This window comes from Epargyreus clarus, unplaced genomic scaffold (assembly GCF_041222505.1).
Source record: "Epargyreus clarus isolate Ecla_fem2 unplaced genomic scaffold, WU_Ecla_fem_2.2 ptg000017l, whole genome shotgun sequence".
NCBI classification, from domain to species: Eukaryota; Metazoa; Arthropoda; class Insecta; order Lepidoptera; family Hesperiidae; genus Epargyreus; species Epargyreus clarus.
In genome coordinates, this window is record NW_027332225.1 from 13,278,496 (window position 1) to 13,297,326 (window position 18,831).

Genomic DNA, 18,831 nt, shown 5'->3' on the forward strand with positions numbered 1-18,831 from the left:
GGTAAGAATAAACTTGGTTCCATACAAATACAATTTGGGTTGATTATATAGTTAATTACAAAATATTACTCATAATATGTTCAACTACATAGATAAATAATTTGACATTTGTATATTTTTGTACATGAAACAGTCACATGATATAGCGCATACATAAATAAATATAAGATTTAAGATTAAATAATATAAACTCCAAAATTATGACTTATTTTATTGCAAATGTAAAAAATACAATGTACCAAGTAGTTTATCACTTTACTAAAAAAAATCATTTTTCATTTAAACATAATATTCGATATTCATTCGTTATATTAAAGTGTGTAAAAGCAGTATATCTTTTTTGTTACCGTCGGTGAGGTTAGGTTAGGATAGCTTGGCGGTAGCAACGTACTTCTTTGTGCTATTTAATGTTCGCCTAAAAGCCGTCGCTGTAGAGTTGCGTGAATGTGATTCCAAATGACGTAATTTAATGTTTGCTCAAAAAGTGTTTCAAATGAGGTAAGTATTCTCAAATGAATGAAGCGTGGTTGACGTCGGGAACAGTCTGTTGTGCCATCTTATTCTTCGACGCGGCAGCTAAAGGTCTGAGTAATGGGATCGTTCCAATGAGTATCTTGTGTGACTTTGACGTGGCCCGATGGAAGCCGTGAGGTTTCAGGGTGACCTGGGAACGTAAAGCGTTTTATATAATTACCTATATGCTCATTTTTGTATTACCTTGCTTTAAAAAATGTAAAACGCTTTTATTTCTAAACTAAATTTGTAATCGGATTTAAATTTTGAAGATTTTAGTTTTCGTTTTTCATCAATACCCAATAAAAGTTTATTTAAAAAAAACCTTTATAGTTTATATATAAATTATAGTTAAATAAACTGTAAACTACCCTTTTATAGTTAATGAAGCTACAAAATATTTCTTCATGTAAAAATAAAATGATGGACGAGAATTAATGTTACTGTTTTAATAGCGTGGGGTGCTTGATACGAGTATCAATTGTTATGCTTTTTTATCAATTTAATTCGGAAATGTACAATTATTTATATAATTTCGTACAAAGCCTGATAAAGATAATGAAATAACATTATTGAAATCGTGTATTGTCACCGGTTCTTGATTTTTACATTTAACTGACCATTCAAATATGCAACTGGGTAAAATCGCGTTCAAAGATACCGTTACATGCATACATACCTACTCGTATATCCATACAGATCACGCTGATAAAAGCATGTTAAAAATTACAAAATTGAGACATTGGCCATATTGGAATTTGAAGGACGTCATTTTGCTAATCGCATTTCGTTTAAAAACCGTCATTTGATATTTGATAGTACTCATTTTTTTTTTATAATATAGGATTAGCAGACGAGCATGCAGTCCACCGATGGTAAGTGGCTACTGCCGCCCATGGACATCTGTAATCAACCCTAGATAGGATTAGACCTGAGGTCGGCCACAGATGCGCCGCTACCCCTGAGGACTAAGCTGGAACGCCTCGGAAAAGTATGTCTCCCTTACCACACCCTTCAAACCGGAACACAGCAGTGCCGTTATGCTGCTGCACTGCTGTTATTAGGCAGAAATAGGTGTGGCGGTGGTGCCGCCGGAGTCGAACCACAAAGGCTTCTACCACCTTTAAACATTACAGTGGTTACTATAAAAAACGGCCGTTAGCATCACTGACCTGTACTTGGTGGTCAATGTCGATATACCGGCAGTTCTTCACGTTGAGAGAGTCGGTGGCAGGCACCACCAGCTCTACCGTGAAGCTGCGGGTGGTATTCGCGGGAACTTCCTCCAACTTCAACTCCGTAAGAGTCTCCTTTTCAGTCTTAGTGCCGCTGGCGTGGAACGTTATTTCCTAAAAGCGTTTATTTTTAAACTATAAGTAGTTAAACTAAAGTAGGTATATTAGTTAAACTGTAGCTGTGAAAACTCTAAACGACGACCAGCGCTTTAAGGATTTTTCTGTTTGTTTTTATATGATTAAAGTAGGAAACGTGGACAGTATGTAGTGGTGGTAAGTGATCACTGCAGTCAACGGGCTTCTGTAACTAACTCGATATAGATTAGGAGTCTATATACTAGAAATAGTTGTGATGGTAGCATCTCCCCGTTCAAACTATATTTTTTTAGGTTTAAGAATCTTTATTTCTCATAAGACTTTTACATAACTTAGAATGAGAAACTTAAAAATAATTATAATTATTATATGTCTCCGGTATGCCCACATGTGTTGTATGTGTTGTGTGTATTGGTTCTAGTAACTTCCGAATACGGTATATTATTATACAACTTGCAAACCGACATGCTGCTTGCCTAATCTTAACATTTGGACTGAACAGGTATAGTATGTACTCATTTCAAAATACTAAATTATGATGTCATGCAAAACAAAACAAAAGCTAACCTTTACAAGTTTTAAGGCAATGGCCTCTATGGGTACAGAGCCGATGTTGGTACAGCTGACTTCGATGGGGATGGACTGTCCCGGGCAGTACCCGGCGCGGGGCAGTTTAACCACTGCCTCCACGCTTCCAGAACGAACGAACCAGCTGTGGAATACCTTTTCGAGTGTCAACTCCACTGATTTCTGAAAATTATAGGCTATATCTGAATATTGTAGTCGTAGGTATAATTTGTTCGTCCCTGTAGTCCTGGGACTAGAATAGGGCTACGGTATTCCCTGTTTGTCGTAAGACGCGACTAAAAGGGGGCTTCCGGGGTTGCGGGCGCCAAGATTGGGAGGTCGAGCCATCCAGCAAGCAACTACGGGAAGGACGGCAGTATGTGTGGTCGCATACCGTTGTAAGCACCTGACGGTGTGGTGAGTCCTGAAGCTCACCTAGGAGGAGCCCGAAGGGGCAACGCGTTCAGAGGGCTCCGGTTGCGTTCCGTAGGAGATCCCGGAGTCCTCTTGGCAACGCTGAGGACGGCCACCGGGGGGTTTTAGTGCGGTAAGAATCCCACATAATCCCGTGTCGCTCCCACGACACTGGGTACTTTTTGAAGGTTTCCCCCTCGTAAACAAAAAAAAAGGTATAATTTGTTTTGAGCATACTAATGCTAACTATTGTGTTCGATGTAACTTGTCCAATATCTGTTACACGGGTCACATGTAGATGGAAACAAGAAATAAGTTCTGTTGTACGCGTACGTTGTTGTAAGTTTCAGGTTACGTTAAAGAATTCTTAGCCATCCATTTTCATACTTCCCTTTTCTTTTGCTAGGACCAGACTATTATAATAGCGATCTTGAACTCCTTTCTTACATTTTGTCTTACGTTGATTGGTATTATAATGTGTTTGAGACGTTTACATCTACCACGCCATACGTAAACTTTTCAAAAATAAATAAAGTAAATGTTTGTCCCAGAGAGGACTACTCTCCGTCAGAAAAAGCCATTAAGCTTACATTGACATCTGGTTCAGTGTTAAGATCCAAAGGAGCGATGATCTGAACTAAAGCCATTTTTTCCGGGTCCGTCTTCAACCCGCGCTCCACCACCGCGGTTAGCTCGTACCGGATGTGTCCTGCCGTGCCCTCCAAGGACGACGGGCAGTCTGGAGGAATCAGGAATTCGAAGGAATACTCATGATGTCCTGGTTTTATCATTTCTTCGCCTAAAATAAAATAATAATTCGTAGGTACGTAGTTGGGGGTCATTCAAATATTAAGAAACCCCTTCTTAACGCGTAGGGCGTTAAGAAGGGGTTTTGATTCGCTTAATTTGATGGATATGGGGACTGACGGGTGTAAATGGTGCTCGCGTCCTCGTTATGCAATTATTATTTCTAGGTTTGTAAAAAAATTTAGGTTTCAAGTCCAATGTTTTCACGGGCAAATGTCAGAATCAAAGGTATTCTGTACCGTAATAAAGACGGAAGGGGAGAAATATACAAAAATTAAACTTAAGTAATACTTCAATAGCCCCATAAATTACAGCAGTATTTTCATACACATGTTTACGTGTCCTAAAATTCGTATTAAATATCAGTATATTACGCAAGATAGGTAGGTACATATTTCGAAAACCCCGGCGGCGAGCCAGGGCGGATCCTGATTATAATTATCGCTGTACCTATATATATCCCATTAGATAAGTAAATATGTTATTGTAATTTTACACCAAAAATAATTGATTGACCTTTGACTTGAATATAAGGAAATAAATATTGCGGCCATAATTTATGCTTTAAAAACAAAACGTTCATTAGAATCTACATAATAGTTTACGAATCCCTACTGGATCAAGTTAGATTACTCTTTGAAACAGCCTTATTGGCCATACGGTGGAACAATGATAGATTCATACCAGATTTGAACCTCAGACCTTCAGCTTACCTAAGTCCGATTTTTTAGCCTCTATGCTACCACAACTAACACCTCAAGAGATAAAAATGTAACTAGTTAATATGTATATGCAGCCCTTAGAGTAGGTATACTATAGGACTATTGCTACTGGCGTAGCTAGGTGGTCCCGACAAAGGGTCCTGCATATCCTCTCTGCTGCTCCCGCATGTGAGAGGAACCCAAGTAGGATTTCTCCACGTAAAAAAACAAAAGTTATACTGAAGGCCTCGTCAAAAAGACACTAAAAGATTACCATTTTCAGATCCAACTAAGTAGAACTTTTCGTTAAAATATTCTTCGTACGAATTATGATTCACATAATGCGTCGTGATCTGCCTGCCGTTCAATATCATCGTGTTAGCTGTCCGCCAGTGCACTTTGCAATATCCCTTGAAGATGACGTATATGCCTGCAAAGACAATAGGGAGTTACCTAGGTTGGTACTGAAGTAGATACCGAAGTAGGTAGTAGGGTTTTGTGTTAATAATTCTAGCATTATCTTTTAATGCATTACAATATTTGCTTTAAACTTTAATGCGATTAAAAAATCATTAACGGAATATTTGTTACGAAGGCTTGCCACAGTCACAATTGCTGCTCATTGGCTCCTATCGAATATATAATTTGTGTAGGCTATCTTTATTAAACAAGTTTTTTTGTTATATACGAGTAGCAGACAAGCATGCAGTCCACTTGATGGTATGTGGCTACACCCATATACATCTGTAATTAACCCCAGATAACATTAGATTCTTAACAAAGGATTAAAGGATGGTTCCTTCACTACACCTTTTTGACAACAATTAACAGCTATTTTGGACAGTCGTGGGGACCACTAAAAGTTGCCATCAATAGTAGCCAACAGGCGGACCGCTTATCGTCCGCTGTCGTGGTCGTCAATCTATTACTGCGCTGCTGCTGGCAAGTGATAATTAAATTCTAATACACATATCAGTTTGAAAAATCTGAGGTGTCTAGGAATTGAACGCACCTACTTATTGAAGCTGAATTGCACGTAGGCTATCGCAGTTAAAGCAAATGTTATGTACTTACCTCTAAAAGTTAATTCGGACTCTTCATCAAATATTAATTTTCCAGAAATAGTTTGACCAGTGAAGTAAACTCCAGTACCATTATCAAATACTATTTTGCCTTCGTCGAACCCCATTATTACAATTTTGGTTTCTTCAAACTTTTGTTTTAGTGTTCAAAATTTACAAAAAAATGACAACAGGTATCTTTGTACAAGTTTCCGTCTGTTCAATTCAGAAAATGACGACAAAATAAGTAAGTTTATAAGGAGCCAAATGAGTGAGGGGGGAAGTATCTCCCCTCGCCCCACTTTGGGTATTGTATCAAGATATAATGAATCTATCGGTTAATTGCTTTACTTTCTGTCGATACCATAATGACTAAAACAATTTATCTATAATACGAGTACTACGCCTTGGCTGTGGCATAAATCAATAATTTATAATTCCTGATCTTTTTTAAGTATGTAAAATTTATGTTGGAGATAACTGTTAAAATCATTATTTATTTCCACTTTAATATTAAATTTGTTTTTATGGAACGAAACATGCCGAAGTTTAATTTTTGAATTATATCGTACTAATGTAATATAAAATAAAATACTGTTAAAGTATCGTACTTACGACATTCAGGTGAAATTAATCAAAAAAACGTGCATGACTAAAACCCAGAAATATATATTTATACGATTTCCCCTTGCCAAATAAAAAAACGTTTCCAATAGTCATATTATATAATTCATAATCTTTTATCATAAGCCAAAAAGTATTCGAAATGTTTCAAAAAATCTTAATAATAAAATACAAATGTCTTATTTAAAAATTAATTAAAAAATGCTCTTATAAAATGTATTGGTATATAAGTACGTTGTCAAACTCGTGTATAAAAGTTATAGTTTAGTTTGCGGTCTAAAGCGTAGGTCACACAATATAACAAAATTGCTGCAAAGTTCTCGCCCCAGTCTTCCGTGTGACTTCAGCCTAAGGCCCCTGAGTTTGACTTATACTTAAACTAACTTGTGTAAACAACAATAAAAAATCAAAATTAATAAAATTTTAACAAATATTCACTTAATATTAATATGCGACTAGTTAAATATAGCGTTATGGCCACGGTTACAGAATTAACAATAATTGAACTGATTTAACACGTAAATTATGTAAAAATACGAAAAATATAATTTTATGGCACACTTTTCTCGACCAATCAATATACCAAGAATCCTTTGGCCTCCACATTACGCGGCTAGTTCACAAATTCATCAAAATGTTTATTCATCTTTTAGTAATATATATGGTAAGTAACTTTACTTTTAGTTAGACCTTTTAGGGAGGGAATTTCCAAAAAATCTACAGTATATACGGAACTTCTTTTCAAAACGTTCTGCTTCTAAAGTGATTTAAGCTAGCTTAGTCTATAGTATTTTACGATCATAACAAGGAGTAATCGCGGTTGCTTCATCTAACCAGAGCCCGATATGAAAGAAAGAGTCCCTTGGCAACAAAGGAAGCCCCTAATTATTTTACAACGAACAGGGAATTTTTCACCTTTTCTAGAAAATTTACTTATCCAACAAAAAAATATTTTAGGACTTACTAATGATTGGAAAGGATATACATATATTTGCTCTATTGTGGAGGCATTGGGGCATTAGTCCGCTTCCCTAAATCCGGCCCTGTGCCTAACATATCATTGTAGATGCCAGCACCATACTATAAGCGCTTCCACTACAAACAAGGCACACGATACAATCATTACCAACTTTTGTTTAACAAACCCTTATTATTTTGTTTTTAATAAATTTAACAGTATTATCAGGTTACAAGAATGTTTATAATGAGACTTATATACGAACCATGGAAGATTAAACAATATAGGACTACTAAATCTATATTTACTTAAATGCTTTTTAAATAAGTTTTTGTGCCAACAAATATTACCGAAAATAAGATTTCAAATTAAATTTCTTTCATTTTTTCCTTATATTTACTTACAAATAATACAAAATATTATGCGAATTTATTCTTATCTTATACAGTAACGTCAACGTTAAGCACCTCACACATAAATATAGTCAATAAAAGACATATAATTATCACATGGCAATATTGTAAGACACTCAGAGGTAAAAAGGTGTATAAAGTTTGGTTTACATCTACAGACACTGAGCGTGTCATACACGTACAGTTACAGACAATATTTTATTACAGAATGTAACTTTTTATATCAGTTACACGGCTGCGGAGACGTTGACAGTCACAATGTCACCGATTTTTTTTTTATTTTGTCTGATACATCACGTATCTGACACGTTTAGTGTGTGTAATGTGGACGAATCATAAAGTAGTAAATAGTATTAGTAATAAAGGCACAAATCGCTGAGGTAGTCCAACAGTACTTTCCCTAACGCCGAACTAGGACATCTGGTGGGATTTATTGTCATTTTTTTCAAAAAAAATGAAGGTAGTATGGTTTTAAGTATGATTTATGAGTCTTTAAGATTGCAAAATACAAATTATTCAATAATAGTTACTACCTACTGTTGGCAGCTCGCTTATCGTAGTGGTTAATGTACCGGCCTGTCATCAGGCCGTATTACTCTAGTAATCTAGAATCAGTGAATTATCCAAATAATGAATTTAGATTTTTCTAAGTCTGGCTGTTTACAAGAGGTCATTCGAGAATTACGTAAGGAGTTTTAGTATTTTTTACATACATACATTTCCAATCCTCTCTCTTTTCTACAAATTTCAGTATTTCCACCTAAACAACATCGACTCAGTAAAAATCTGAACAAATACATATAATATGGATCTTACACACTTCCTGCTTACTTATTTTATGTTAATAATCATGTTGTGTTACGTAATACTATTATTCATAAAAAAAACCATTTAAGTCTTAAAGACGAATACAACGAATAGCTTATATTTATATAAAATCTTAAAGATCAAAAAACAAAATATAAACAAGTCAAAAAATATACATATAAAAAATCATTAAATTGTCGATAGATGTTTAAATAATAGTTGCAGAATTTAAAGCATATATTTAACATTACTATATAATATTTTTAAAGAGTTCAAAAACATAAAATATAAAACAATAAAATAAAAAAATGCGTTAAAATGTAGACGGCAGCTTAAAAAAATTGTTGCTGATTTTTAATACATTCAGAATATTTAAAAAAAATCTTGAATTTTATCACAATTTATGTATATAGAAAAGGCTGTATATCTTCATAAGTAAAGTTAAGTCACCTTATTATTTATTGAAGTATATTTAAGTCGTATAGATTAAAAAAAAGTAACCTTCCTCATAAGCTTCTCCGTTTTGCCATTGAAGAATATCCTCACCGCGCTGTTTAGGGCATTGGGTTTTCTGAAATAGAAAATAATTGGATTCATTATTAAATAAAAATATGAAACATATAAAACAATTCATAATTAGGTGTCCAAGATGTAAACAAAGAAATGTCATTGTCACAATACAATTACAGGTATTGTAAACCTTAACAAACGCGCTATGAAAACGAGAGATCATTCGAGTTCGATCACGATCACGAAAATTAATAATATCAAATTCAAATCTCATTTATTCAAAATTGATTCATATAGAATACTTTTTGAAAGTCAACAAACTACCACTGCTTCGGAATGTATTTCGCTATGGAGAAGAAACGGCGCAATAAACTCCATACGTGTGCATATGTGCATCTTTTAAAGGGAAATAATATAGAATTTTACATAGTGGTACACATAATTAATTATTGATGTTGTAGCTGGAGTTGTCATACCATGCGGATTTATCATTTAAGTACTGATTTACAATGTAATAAGCTTTTTTACATAAAGTTAATTTTATAGTAGATTTAAACCTTTTCTCGGATAGATCAATAATGTCTTTTGGTATTTTATTGCAGAAACGAATACAGTTCCCCTACACATCTGGCTTAATCTAAATTGAGGTATGGCCAGTTTATCTTTATTTCTAGTGTTATCAGCTACGAAACTAAAAAATGGCGGCAAAAAAAATGTTTGGATCCCGATTGTTGGATCTCGATGTTTGGATCCCATTATCACATTCGAATGTTCTACCATAAAACTTGTTTTTTGTTATTATTACTATATGGAATGAATGGAGGTAATTTAATATTAAAAAATGTGAATTGGTCTTAATTTATTTAGCTTACTATTTTATTAACGTTGTACTACTTTAATATAGTCAAAAATAAGAAACTACCATTTCAAACGTATTTTCTTGATAGTTCAACACCTTTGTTTACACTTTGGACACCTAATTATGAATCGGACTATAATTTACATCATACGAATAACTAAGATGCATATTTACATGTAACTTTGTTTACATCAAACTTTTACCTCTGTGGGCTAACGCTAATTTATAATCTATCCGTCGAATGTTTTGACGACCAAAGGTCGACAAAGGTCGGCCAATTATGACTTATTCTGCACACTAGTAATTATCAAATTTCGAACTTTACTAGGCACGATATTTTGGTAAGATTAATTAAGAATAGCAGTTACTCTAACAATGCCAATTCTCTATTTATTCACATGTGTGTAATTTTTACATTATTGTACATATTATGTGACGGCTCGTCGTAAAAATATCACGATTACGCTAGTGTAGTATATTATGTGTTTTTTTATCACTACCCTCTTTTAACGAATATCGAAATATCATGTCATAATGACGTAACACCGAGTGCTGGAGGGGCGGCCAGTTTTATTGTCAGTTCGATCGTAGCCACCGCCCGATGCGCACGCGTCCATTGTGTTCGGTTGAGCTTCTTTTCATAAAGTACTTCATAAAATAACGATTAAGTGTGTTCATAACGTTTATTTTCGGCCTAAAAATTTATTTCCTCGACCTTTACGCCCACATACTGCATATACGTTCGCGATACATAAAAAATCTAAAGCCTCTCATACTTTATCGCTTAAATAATTATGTATTGCTACTTTCATCACATGGGTAAAAAACATTTACATACATTCAATAAGTTGCAATCTAGGTGATATATATTATAAAAAATGGGAATACATATCATTAAAAAATGGTTATAATTATCAACTTACTCTTTTCATCGGGCGTTGCCGGCTCTGGTGCGCTAGCTGCTGCATAAGGACTGGCTGAAGGCTGAAATACAAACATATAATTGTAATTAATTAACTAGCCATTATCCACTACTGAGCAGTAAGGTGTTATTACAATTATTGCATGCCGTGACACATTTTCTGTGCATGTGGCGGTTTTCGTAAACAGTTATGCTCTATTATTTATGGTTGACAACATTATGAGCGATTTTTAAATTTTTCAATTGAAGTTAATTTACCTACAAGGAATTTAAAGTTTTTACGTTAAGTTACGTTGAAATCTAGTTTTTAAGGTCGTAATAAAACCACATCTTATGTTAATTGTCCATGCATACATTTTACCAACATTTTACGTAAATTATTTTTGCTTTGTTTTTCTGTAAAAATCTATGAAGACGTCGGTAGTGGTTTTGTTAAAAGGTTTTGTCTAGATGATAATAGTCAATTAATATGGCCTGCGTCATACAAAGTAGGAAGTATTAAAAACGTGCATGTTATTTATGTGGAATACAAAAATAATGAAGCTTGTTTGCATATAACACATTTACCAATTTCTGCCTAATAACAGTAATATTATTTGTTGCTGTGTTCCGAGATATTCTACCCGAGGAGTTCTTTCTACACTCACAGCCCCACACTAGGATTCCCTGTATCGTGGGTGCTGTGGACATACACACACAACCAGACAAATACACAAACACCCAGACCCAGAATCAGAAATCTAAATTCATCATTTAGAAGTCTGGCCGGGGATCGAACCCGGGACCCTGTGCGCGTCAGACCGGCATGGTGACCGCTCCGCCACGCGGGTTCGAACTAAGTACTCAGGGGGTAGGAACGCATCTTGGCCGACCACGGGAATCTAATCCTATCTGGGATAGATGACAGATGTCCTTGGGCGAGATTAGCCACTTACAACCATTTAGATGGTATGCTCGTTTGATACTATATTATAAAAAAAAAACATTAAATACCAGTATGTTTTAGACCACACGACTGAAGTAACACTTCTTTAGCTTAACGACGAAAATAAGTTTTATTTCAAAAAATTACAAATACTTACACTAGTCGGGTAAGGTACACCCGCGCCCGGTGGCAGTTGCGGCATCGCGCTGCCCTGGGCCATGAAGCCCAGCGTACCCGTCCTTAGCCCCGTCACCGTCGCCTTCGGGGGTTGGTAGGGGGAGCTCGTAGGGGGTGGGTAAGGCGAATTTGTTACGGGGTAAGGCGGATTGGACGGCGAGTCAGTTGGGTACGGAGCTATGTTTGGACCTACAGGGTAAGGTGCAGTATTAGTAACTTCGGAGTATGGCGGTGGGTATGGTGGGTTTGAAGAGTTATTCCCATCCGAGTATGGGGAAGTTGCTGGGTATGGTGTGACCACAGGTCCCGAATAAGGGGTGTTGCTTGGGTAAGGCGCATTCCCAACAGGATATGGTGCGTTGCCACCTGGGTAAGGCGAATTCCCAGTCGGGTACGGAGAATTCCCAGTCGGATATGGAGAATTCCCAGTCGGGTATTGGGCCTTCCCAGCAGGGTAAGGTGAGTTTTGTCCAGGATAAGGGTTTGCGCCAGGATAGGCAGATTGGAATGATTGATTGACGACAGCAACATTTTGTTGGCCCATCTGGTCCTGAGGGCTTGGAATATATCCGGATTCCATGAGGGGAATTGTACCAATAACTAGTTTTCGAGATTGCGATGTGTTGCTGTGGCAGCCGTCAGGGCTTAGAATGACCTGTAAATAAAGGTTTATTTAGCAGAAAAAATATCATCGAAGCATATTTAATAGTGGAGAAGATAAGAAATTACATATAACATACTTTTAGTAAAGTCACTATAGCCCTATACAAATATATTTGAAAGTGGTAAAACTCTATGTGGTCTGACTCCGGTCTCACCACAACCTACTATATTCCTGCCTAATAACAGTGCTGTGTTCTGATTTGAAGGGCGTGGAGAAAATGTTTCAGTTGCCACACCTGTGAAACCTGCATAGTTTGAAGGGTGTGGTAAGGGAGACATACTTTTCCGAGGCGATCCAGTTTAATTATGATCGGTAGCGGCGCATCTGTGGCAGACCTCAGGTAGGAATCTAATCCTATCTGGGGTTGATTACAGATATCCGTGGGCGGTAGTAGCCACTTACCATCAGGTGGAGTGCATACTTCTATATTATAAAAAAAACCAGAACACAGCTGCGCACACTGCTGTTAAAAGGCAAAATAGATATAGTGTTGCCTCTGGAGTTGAACCACAAAATGTTCCACCACCATAGAGGACTGGTACTCGTATATTATAAAAATAAACAGAACACAGAAGCGTTCACTGCAGTTATAAGGTACAAGAAATATTCTATACCCTATGTTCATCACGGATTATCAAGGAATCTAATGGTAAAAGAATTTTTCAAATCGGTCCTGTAGTTTTGAAGCGTGTTCAATACAAACAAACACTCAAATCTTTCTTCTTTATAATATTAGTATAGAATTTTTTTTTGCTTCGTGTGTCGAACCACAAAATGTTCTACCACCATAGAGCACGAACCTTCAACTCGTAGTCGATGCTGATGTATCGACAGTTGCGCACGTTGGGCGAGTCGATAGCGGGTACAGTCAGCTCGGCGGTGAAGCGGCGGCTGCTGCCCGCGCGCACCTCGCCCGACTCCAGCTCCGCGAGCACCTCGCTCTCCGTCTTCGTGGCGCCCGCGTGGAATGTTGTGTCCTGCGACATGAAAATATTCAAATCATTATATCGTATGAGAAGATTATATTTTTTCTAATGTTTGTTAACCCATTTTCTGTATTTGAGAAGCGATAACCTCTTATGGGAGGGTAAACCGCTTCGTTACGTAACGCTTCACGGCCCCCGTCTGTTTAGTTTCCCTTTCACTAACGAATAACCACAGCTCTAGCCGTATGTCTGACAGACGCTTCTCCTCTTTTCGCATCACTCAGTGTTTAGTGTGCAATAGGCATAATACACATATTTAACAAAAAAAATTGGTAATAACCTGAGCTTTTCTCCGGTTACTAAAATTAAACAATTTCGATATTAAATAGTTCAATTTAGATTAGTTTAAGTTATTACTTCTGTCTGATTCCCAAGAAGCACACGTTTTTCATTCATTTTTCGTTTTGTTAGTTAGCTATTTACAAGCTTTACTTTAAAGACACGGCCACCTGTAGACAAATATCTCTTAACTTCGTGATTTTGTAAAAGCTTCAACTCTTTTAAAGTTTAATTTACTGAAAATATCATGCAAATAGTGTGGTATGTATTTTTATAACCCATATTTATTTTTGTACATGTTAAGTTTTTGAGTTTTCATTTCCATAATAGCCCTAATGCTAACGCCACTGAAGCGAACTAAACCTTACCTTTTTCAGCTTGAAGGTGATAGAGTCAATGGTGACAGAACCTTCATTAGCACAGGACACCTCGATGGGTATGACCTGTCCCGGGCAGTACCCCGAGGCAGGCAGCTTGATGACCGCCTCTACCCTGCCCGAGCGGGCGCAGCAACAGTAGTAAGTCTCGTTCATTTTCATTTGTATTGGATCCTGGTAATTAAAAAATATTTTATTATTACAAACATTTTTTGGAAGACAGCTCTGCATTTTGATTGACATGACTTTGGTAACCTTCAAGTCTAAAGGCCATCTTAATACTTAGGAGTGGTAAATCTGTATGATCTGTAATTGGCTTCAACGAAAACTCTTATTCGATATGGAGTTGCTTTCATATAATTATGAGACATCATTGACCACTTATCATCAGGTAGATTGCATGCCCTAATGCTACATTCTACTTATCACTTGATGGTAAACCAAATACAATAAAGGTCAATAAATATTTATTCCTCTTAAGTACTTTGTGCTAAGATATTCATAAAGTAAACACTTATGGTAAGGGGTAGTGCGAACCCCCTGAACCCTTTCTTATATATATACGAGTTTTTGCCCACGGCTTCGCTCGCGTTACGAAGTAATATTTTCATCCCCTATTTTATACCCTTGGGGGTACAATTGATCAAAATCCTTTCTTAGCGGATGCCTACGTCATAGCGTCCAATGTTTTGGGCTGTGCGTTGATAGATCACTACGTCAGTCAGTCACCTTTGAGTTATATATATTTAGATTTTTTTTATAATATAGGAGTAGCAGACGAGCATGCAGTCCACCTGATGGTAAGTGGCTACTGCCGCCCATGGACATCTGTAATCAACCCCAGATAGGATAAGATATTCCTACCTGTGGTCGGCCACTGATGCGCCGCTACTCCCGAGAACTAAGCTGGAGCGCTTAACACTGCTGTTATAAGGCAGAAATAGGTGGAGCAGTGGTGCCGCCGGAGTCGCACCACAAAGGGTTCTATGCGCGAATGATCAATATTTAAGTATACCTTGACACCAGGTTCAGCATTAAGGTCCAAAGGCGAGATGACCCTGACTACTGCTTTCTTCTCCTGGTCCATCTTGAATGCGCGGTCTACCACCGCCTTCACTTCATACCGGATGTGCCCCACTGTGCCCTCCAGTGACGATGGGCAGTTCCCCGGAATCATCAGTTGGAAGGGATATTCATAGTGGCCAGGCCTTATCTTTTGCTCCCCTGTGGGTCAAATGGTTAATAATATTGAGGTAATCATCATTATGGTAGCCCCATGATGAGCATAAAGGTTGGTGTGATGAAAAAAATGCTTATGTGTGATAACTTAGAAGCTAGTAATTTTGAAATTATGTTCTTTTTAATTAAGATTGAAGTAGCAAATGACCATACAAACTTACTGATAGTAATTGATCATTGTCACCCATCTACATCTGTAATCAACTCCTAACAGAACAGTAGTTCGACCTGAAAACTAAAATGGTTGTTTCATATTGCAGTTGCAGTCAGTCAGAACGCATCCACTTTCTTCACATTAGAAATTAAGTAGAGGTGATAGAGCTCATTGGAACTATACTGCTTCTACTCTATATATGATGGTCCAATGTTAGTATTAAAACCTTGAACTTTTAATAAGCACTAGTCATTACCACTATCTGATCCGATCAAGTATATTTTCTGATTCACATATTCTTCATGGGAATTATGGTCTATATAATAAGTTTCAGTCTTGCCATTTACCCTCCGCGTATGGCTCGTCCGCCAGTGCACCGTGCAGAAACCCTTAAACTTAATGTATATACCTGAAATAAAAAGATCAACTTAAAGTAAAGTTTTAGGGGAGGTCAAGAGGGGCGGCTTTCCAGAGGGCAACAACAAAAGTAATTTGTCAACAACAAAAGTAAATTATGTATATTATGTATTATTAGTATAAATTACAGTGAGTTGGCCTAACATATAACAAAAACCAAGATAGGACCAAAATTTAGAAATTGCTAGGTCACACATGTACTAATAATGCCACTATTGTCATGACAATTGCCATATCCATAAGACTTCATGTTGGTTTTAATACTATCTACCTTATTGCAACTTGTCCCAGTCCAATCTATTCATTCATTTATTCATCAGATACAAGTTACTCATAAGGATAAAATTCTGGGAAGTAATCATAAATGAAAATGTGAAGGAAAAAGCCCATTTGAAAAATTCACATCAGTCTGATTCTGTTAATACAACACATCAGTTATAACTTTATTGATAAGATACGATTTACTTCAAATTTTATAAGTCAAGTATAGTATTATCCAATAAAATAAATATTGACAATGCAATACAAGGCACACATCATGAACATTGATCAAGCAATCAAAACGGATTATCGTTTATTGATGGTACAAAGGTTATTGCTGTTCAAAAATAGCTCTGTACAAATATACTTAAAAGAATGTCTTTTAATTAATAAATAATGAAAAAATCAATAAACATTTAGTAACATAAGACCCTTTAATGAGTAGGCCATTGATGTCTAATTATAATTTTATTGTGCTAAGAATGCAGTGTGATTTAAAAGATATCCTACCACATTTTTTAACGTTTATAACTGATTGCTATCAACATATTACTGTCTCACTGCTGGACATGGGTCTTCTCTTAGAGTAAGAAGGTTCAGGTAGCCAACCACTAGCCAAGTGTAAAATTATAGACTTTACACCCCTTTGAGAGCCCTTTTTAGGGTTCCGTATCAAAGGGTAAAAACTGAACCCTGTTACCTAAGCCTCTACTGTCTGTCTGTCTGTCTCATAGCTCTATCTCCTGAACCGTAATAGATACATAATTAAAAATTTTTATAGAGTCTTAGTTAACTGTGGCTACTATAACAACAAATAATAAAAATAAAAATAACATGAAAATTAAGTTTTCAGTGTTCTATTGAACTGTAATAAGTAGACAGTTCAAATTTTTACAATAAATTTAACTTCTTTGGCTGCTATGATAACAAATACTAAAAATAAAAAATACATGCAAACTTGATGGTATGGATCCATCAGAGTGTGAGTTCAACTTGCACTTCGTCCATTATGCAGAGTTCTAAGACGTATGTTTCCAGACAATATTTTCCATCATCATTACAAGTAAATTTATTTTTATATATTAGGTGATTATACCTAACTAATAAATCAAAGATGCATTTCTGGGATTGAATCTCAGACCGCCCGATTGGGCTAAAATTTGAAACTACTAGGCGGATTGACTAAAGCATTATGTAGCTAACACATGTGTAGTCATATTGTGTTCTTATTGTTAAAATGTGAGTTGGAATGAATGGATTCGGTCCAGCCAAGGTCATTACACATAAACACTACACAAGTGGGTTTTTTTTGCTATAATTATACTTTGAGAAGGAAGGAAAGATGTATAAATAACAAGTTCTTGTATATATAATATTTATATTTTATATAATAAGTATTACCTGTATGGCACAGTGGTTATCAAACTAGTCTGACATACTCACTGTATGTCAGACCAGGTTTGATACTCAGTCAGTAATATGTAACTAAATTATGGATTTTGATTTGTAAAATATTGTGATTCAAACACCTTAATTTGTCTTTGGGTGTAATCATAGTATCCATGAAACAGAATTCCTACTGTGGGGCTATGAGTGTAATGATTAAATCAACGGGTCCTACGTAAACTGGTGCAAGTGCATTTTCACAACTTTACAGTAGAGCGATTTGAATGTTTTAATGCGTGTAACTTTAACATTATTCATGTATAATGCAGTTTTTTTTTTCAAGGTATCAATTATACCATTTTAAAATTTTAACTATGTACGTTGAAAGTTGTGAAATGCACTTGCACCAGTTTTTGTAGGACCCATCGAAATGTATATACATAAAATATGGATAAAATGCTACTGCCACTGTAAAACAGGCACAGAGGGCAGTAACATTCTAGTAGATTTAATTTCAGCTTCACACTTTTCCGGTTTGAACCTTAGATTTGTTAGAATTATTAATAATCATTTGTTATTGAAGCGGATAAGGAAAATCTTGAGGAAACTTATTTACACCAGTTTTCTGCTTCTAAAAATATTCTTAAGTATGATATTAACCTATTCAAACTGGCCTAATGTGAAAACCAGAGTTCAGTACTGTAGAATAGAATTATAGTTTCGTGAACCGGTGGTGCCGCCCTACTCCAATCAAAATTACACAACATTTAAAAACAAAAGCAATACAATAATGGCGGCATTTCCACTTACTGAAACAAGTTATTCACTTACCCCGGAAAGTCTTGTCTTTTTCTTGATCGAATATTAATTTTCCAAACACTGATTGGCCGGCGAAATAGATTCCATTATCGTTATCAAAAACGATTCTGCCTTCATCAAATCCCATTATACTTGTAATACGATTACAAGCTTAACGTTTTAGTACAAACTTTATAAAAATAGACACAGAGAGCGAGCTCGCACTTTCAATAATTAATGTAATTAATACAACACTTACAAGCCTAACAATAACACATTGGACTGAAGTAATTTAAACTGCCTAATACCAGTCGTCTGTCGTACACTCCCAACTCCCAATGCACAGCTTTTTGCAGTTTGCACAGTGCACCCACTATTATAGTATTTTTTTTATACAAAAAATATTGACATTTGACAACGACGTAAACATGACATTTGAAGATGAATGTAACTAGAAACGGCCGTATTTGCCACATAAAGCCATATGTAGATAACCATAATATCTATTGTCTTTGGCGAAAAACTATCGCGTATATTATAATATGCTATATATTTGACGCATATGCCGTATGTTTCCATGGTCCGCGGCAAACTGCTAGTCTGCTCCGAATTTAGATACGACTCGCGTTGTGATGGCAAATTGTAGATATTAGCGAAGACGAAGACAGCGCGGGACATCCC

The 18,831-nt window shown here is 36.1% G+C and overlaps 2 protein-coding genes across 2 annotated transcripts; both read right to left on the reverse strand.

The window, feature by feature from the left end:
- Positions 1-211: 211 nt before the first annotated feature.
- LOC140748949 (arrestin domain-containing protein 3-like) lies at positions 212-5,944 on the reverse strand. The gene is made up of 6 exons (XM_073081923.1): positions 5,408-5,944; positions 4,608-4,763; positions 3,416-3,624; positions 2,412-2,594; positions 1,686-1,862; positions 212-664 (listed from the first exon to the last, which is right to left on the reverse strand). Exons 1-6 carry the CDS (start codon positions 5,520-5,522, stop codon positions 509-511), a joined length of 996 nt encoding a protein of 331 aa, XP_072938024.1. The 5' UTR covers positions 5,523-5,944; the 3' UTR covers positions 212-508.
- A 2,164-nt stretch (positions 5,945-8,108) lies between these two features.
- LOC140748950 (arrestin domain-containing protein 17-like) lies at positions 8,109-18,545 on the reverse strand. Its single transcript, XM_073081924.1, has 8 exons — positions 18,184-18,545; positions 15,545-15,697; positions 14,911-15,119; positions 13,887-14,069; positions 13,054-13,230; positions 11,570-12,244; positions 10,489-10,549; positions 8,109-8,767 (listed from the first exon to the last, which is right to left on the reverse strand). The coding sequence occupies exons 1-8, from the start codon at positions 18,296-18,298 to the stop codon at positions 8,751-8,753; spliced, it is 1,590 nt and encodes a 529-aa protein (XP_072938025.1). The 5' UTR covers positions 18,299-18,545; the 3' UTR covers positions 8,109-8,750.
- Positions 18,546-18,831: the final 286 nt, after the last annotated feature.

Bases quoted from the DNA above. Each gene is read 5' to 3' on its own strand.
- LOC140748949 (XM_073081923.1), bottom strand. From the start codon at position 5,522: ATGGGGTTCGACGAAGGCAAAATAGTATTTGATAATGGTACTGGAGTT. The intron at 4,764-5,407 runs GTAAGTACATAA...TTGTCTTTGCAG, and splicing joins GTCCGAATTAACTTTTAGAG to GCATATACGTCATCTTCAAG. The intron at 665-1,685 runs GTCAGTGATGCT...TTACGTTCCCAG, and splicing joins ACATTGACCACCAAGTACAG to GTCACCCTGAAACCTCACGG.
- LOC140748950 (XM_073081924.1), bottom strand. From the start codon at position 18,298: ATGGGATTTGATGAAGGCAGAATCGTTTTTGATAACGATAATGGAATC. The intron at 13,231-13,886 runs GTAAGGTTTAGT...TTCATGTCGCAG, and splicing joins TCACCTTCAAGCTGAAAAAG to GACACAACATTCCACGCGGG. The intron at 12,245-13,053 runs GTTCGTGCTCTA...CTTTATTTACAG, and splicing joins GCATCGACTACGAGTTGAAG to GTCATTCTAAGCCCTGACGG.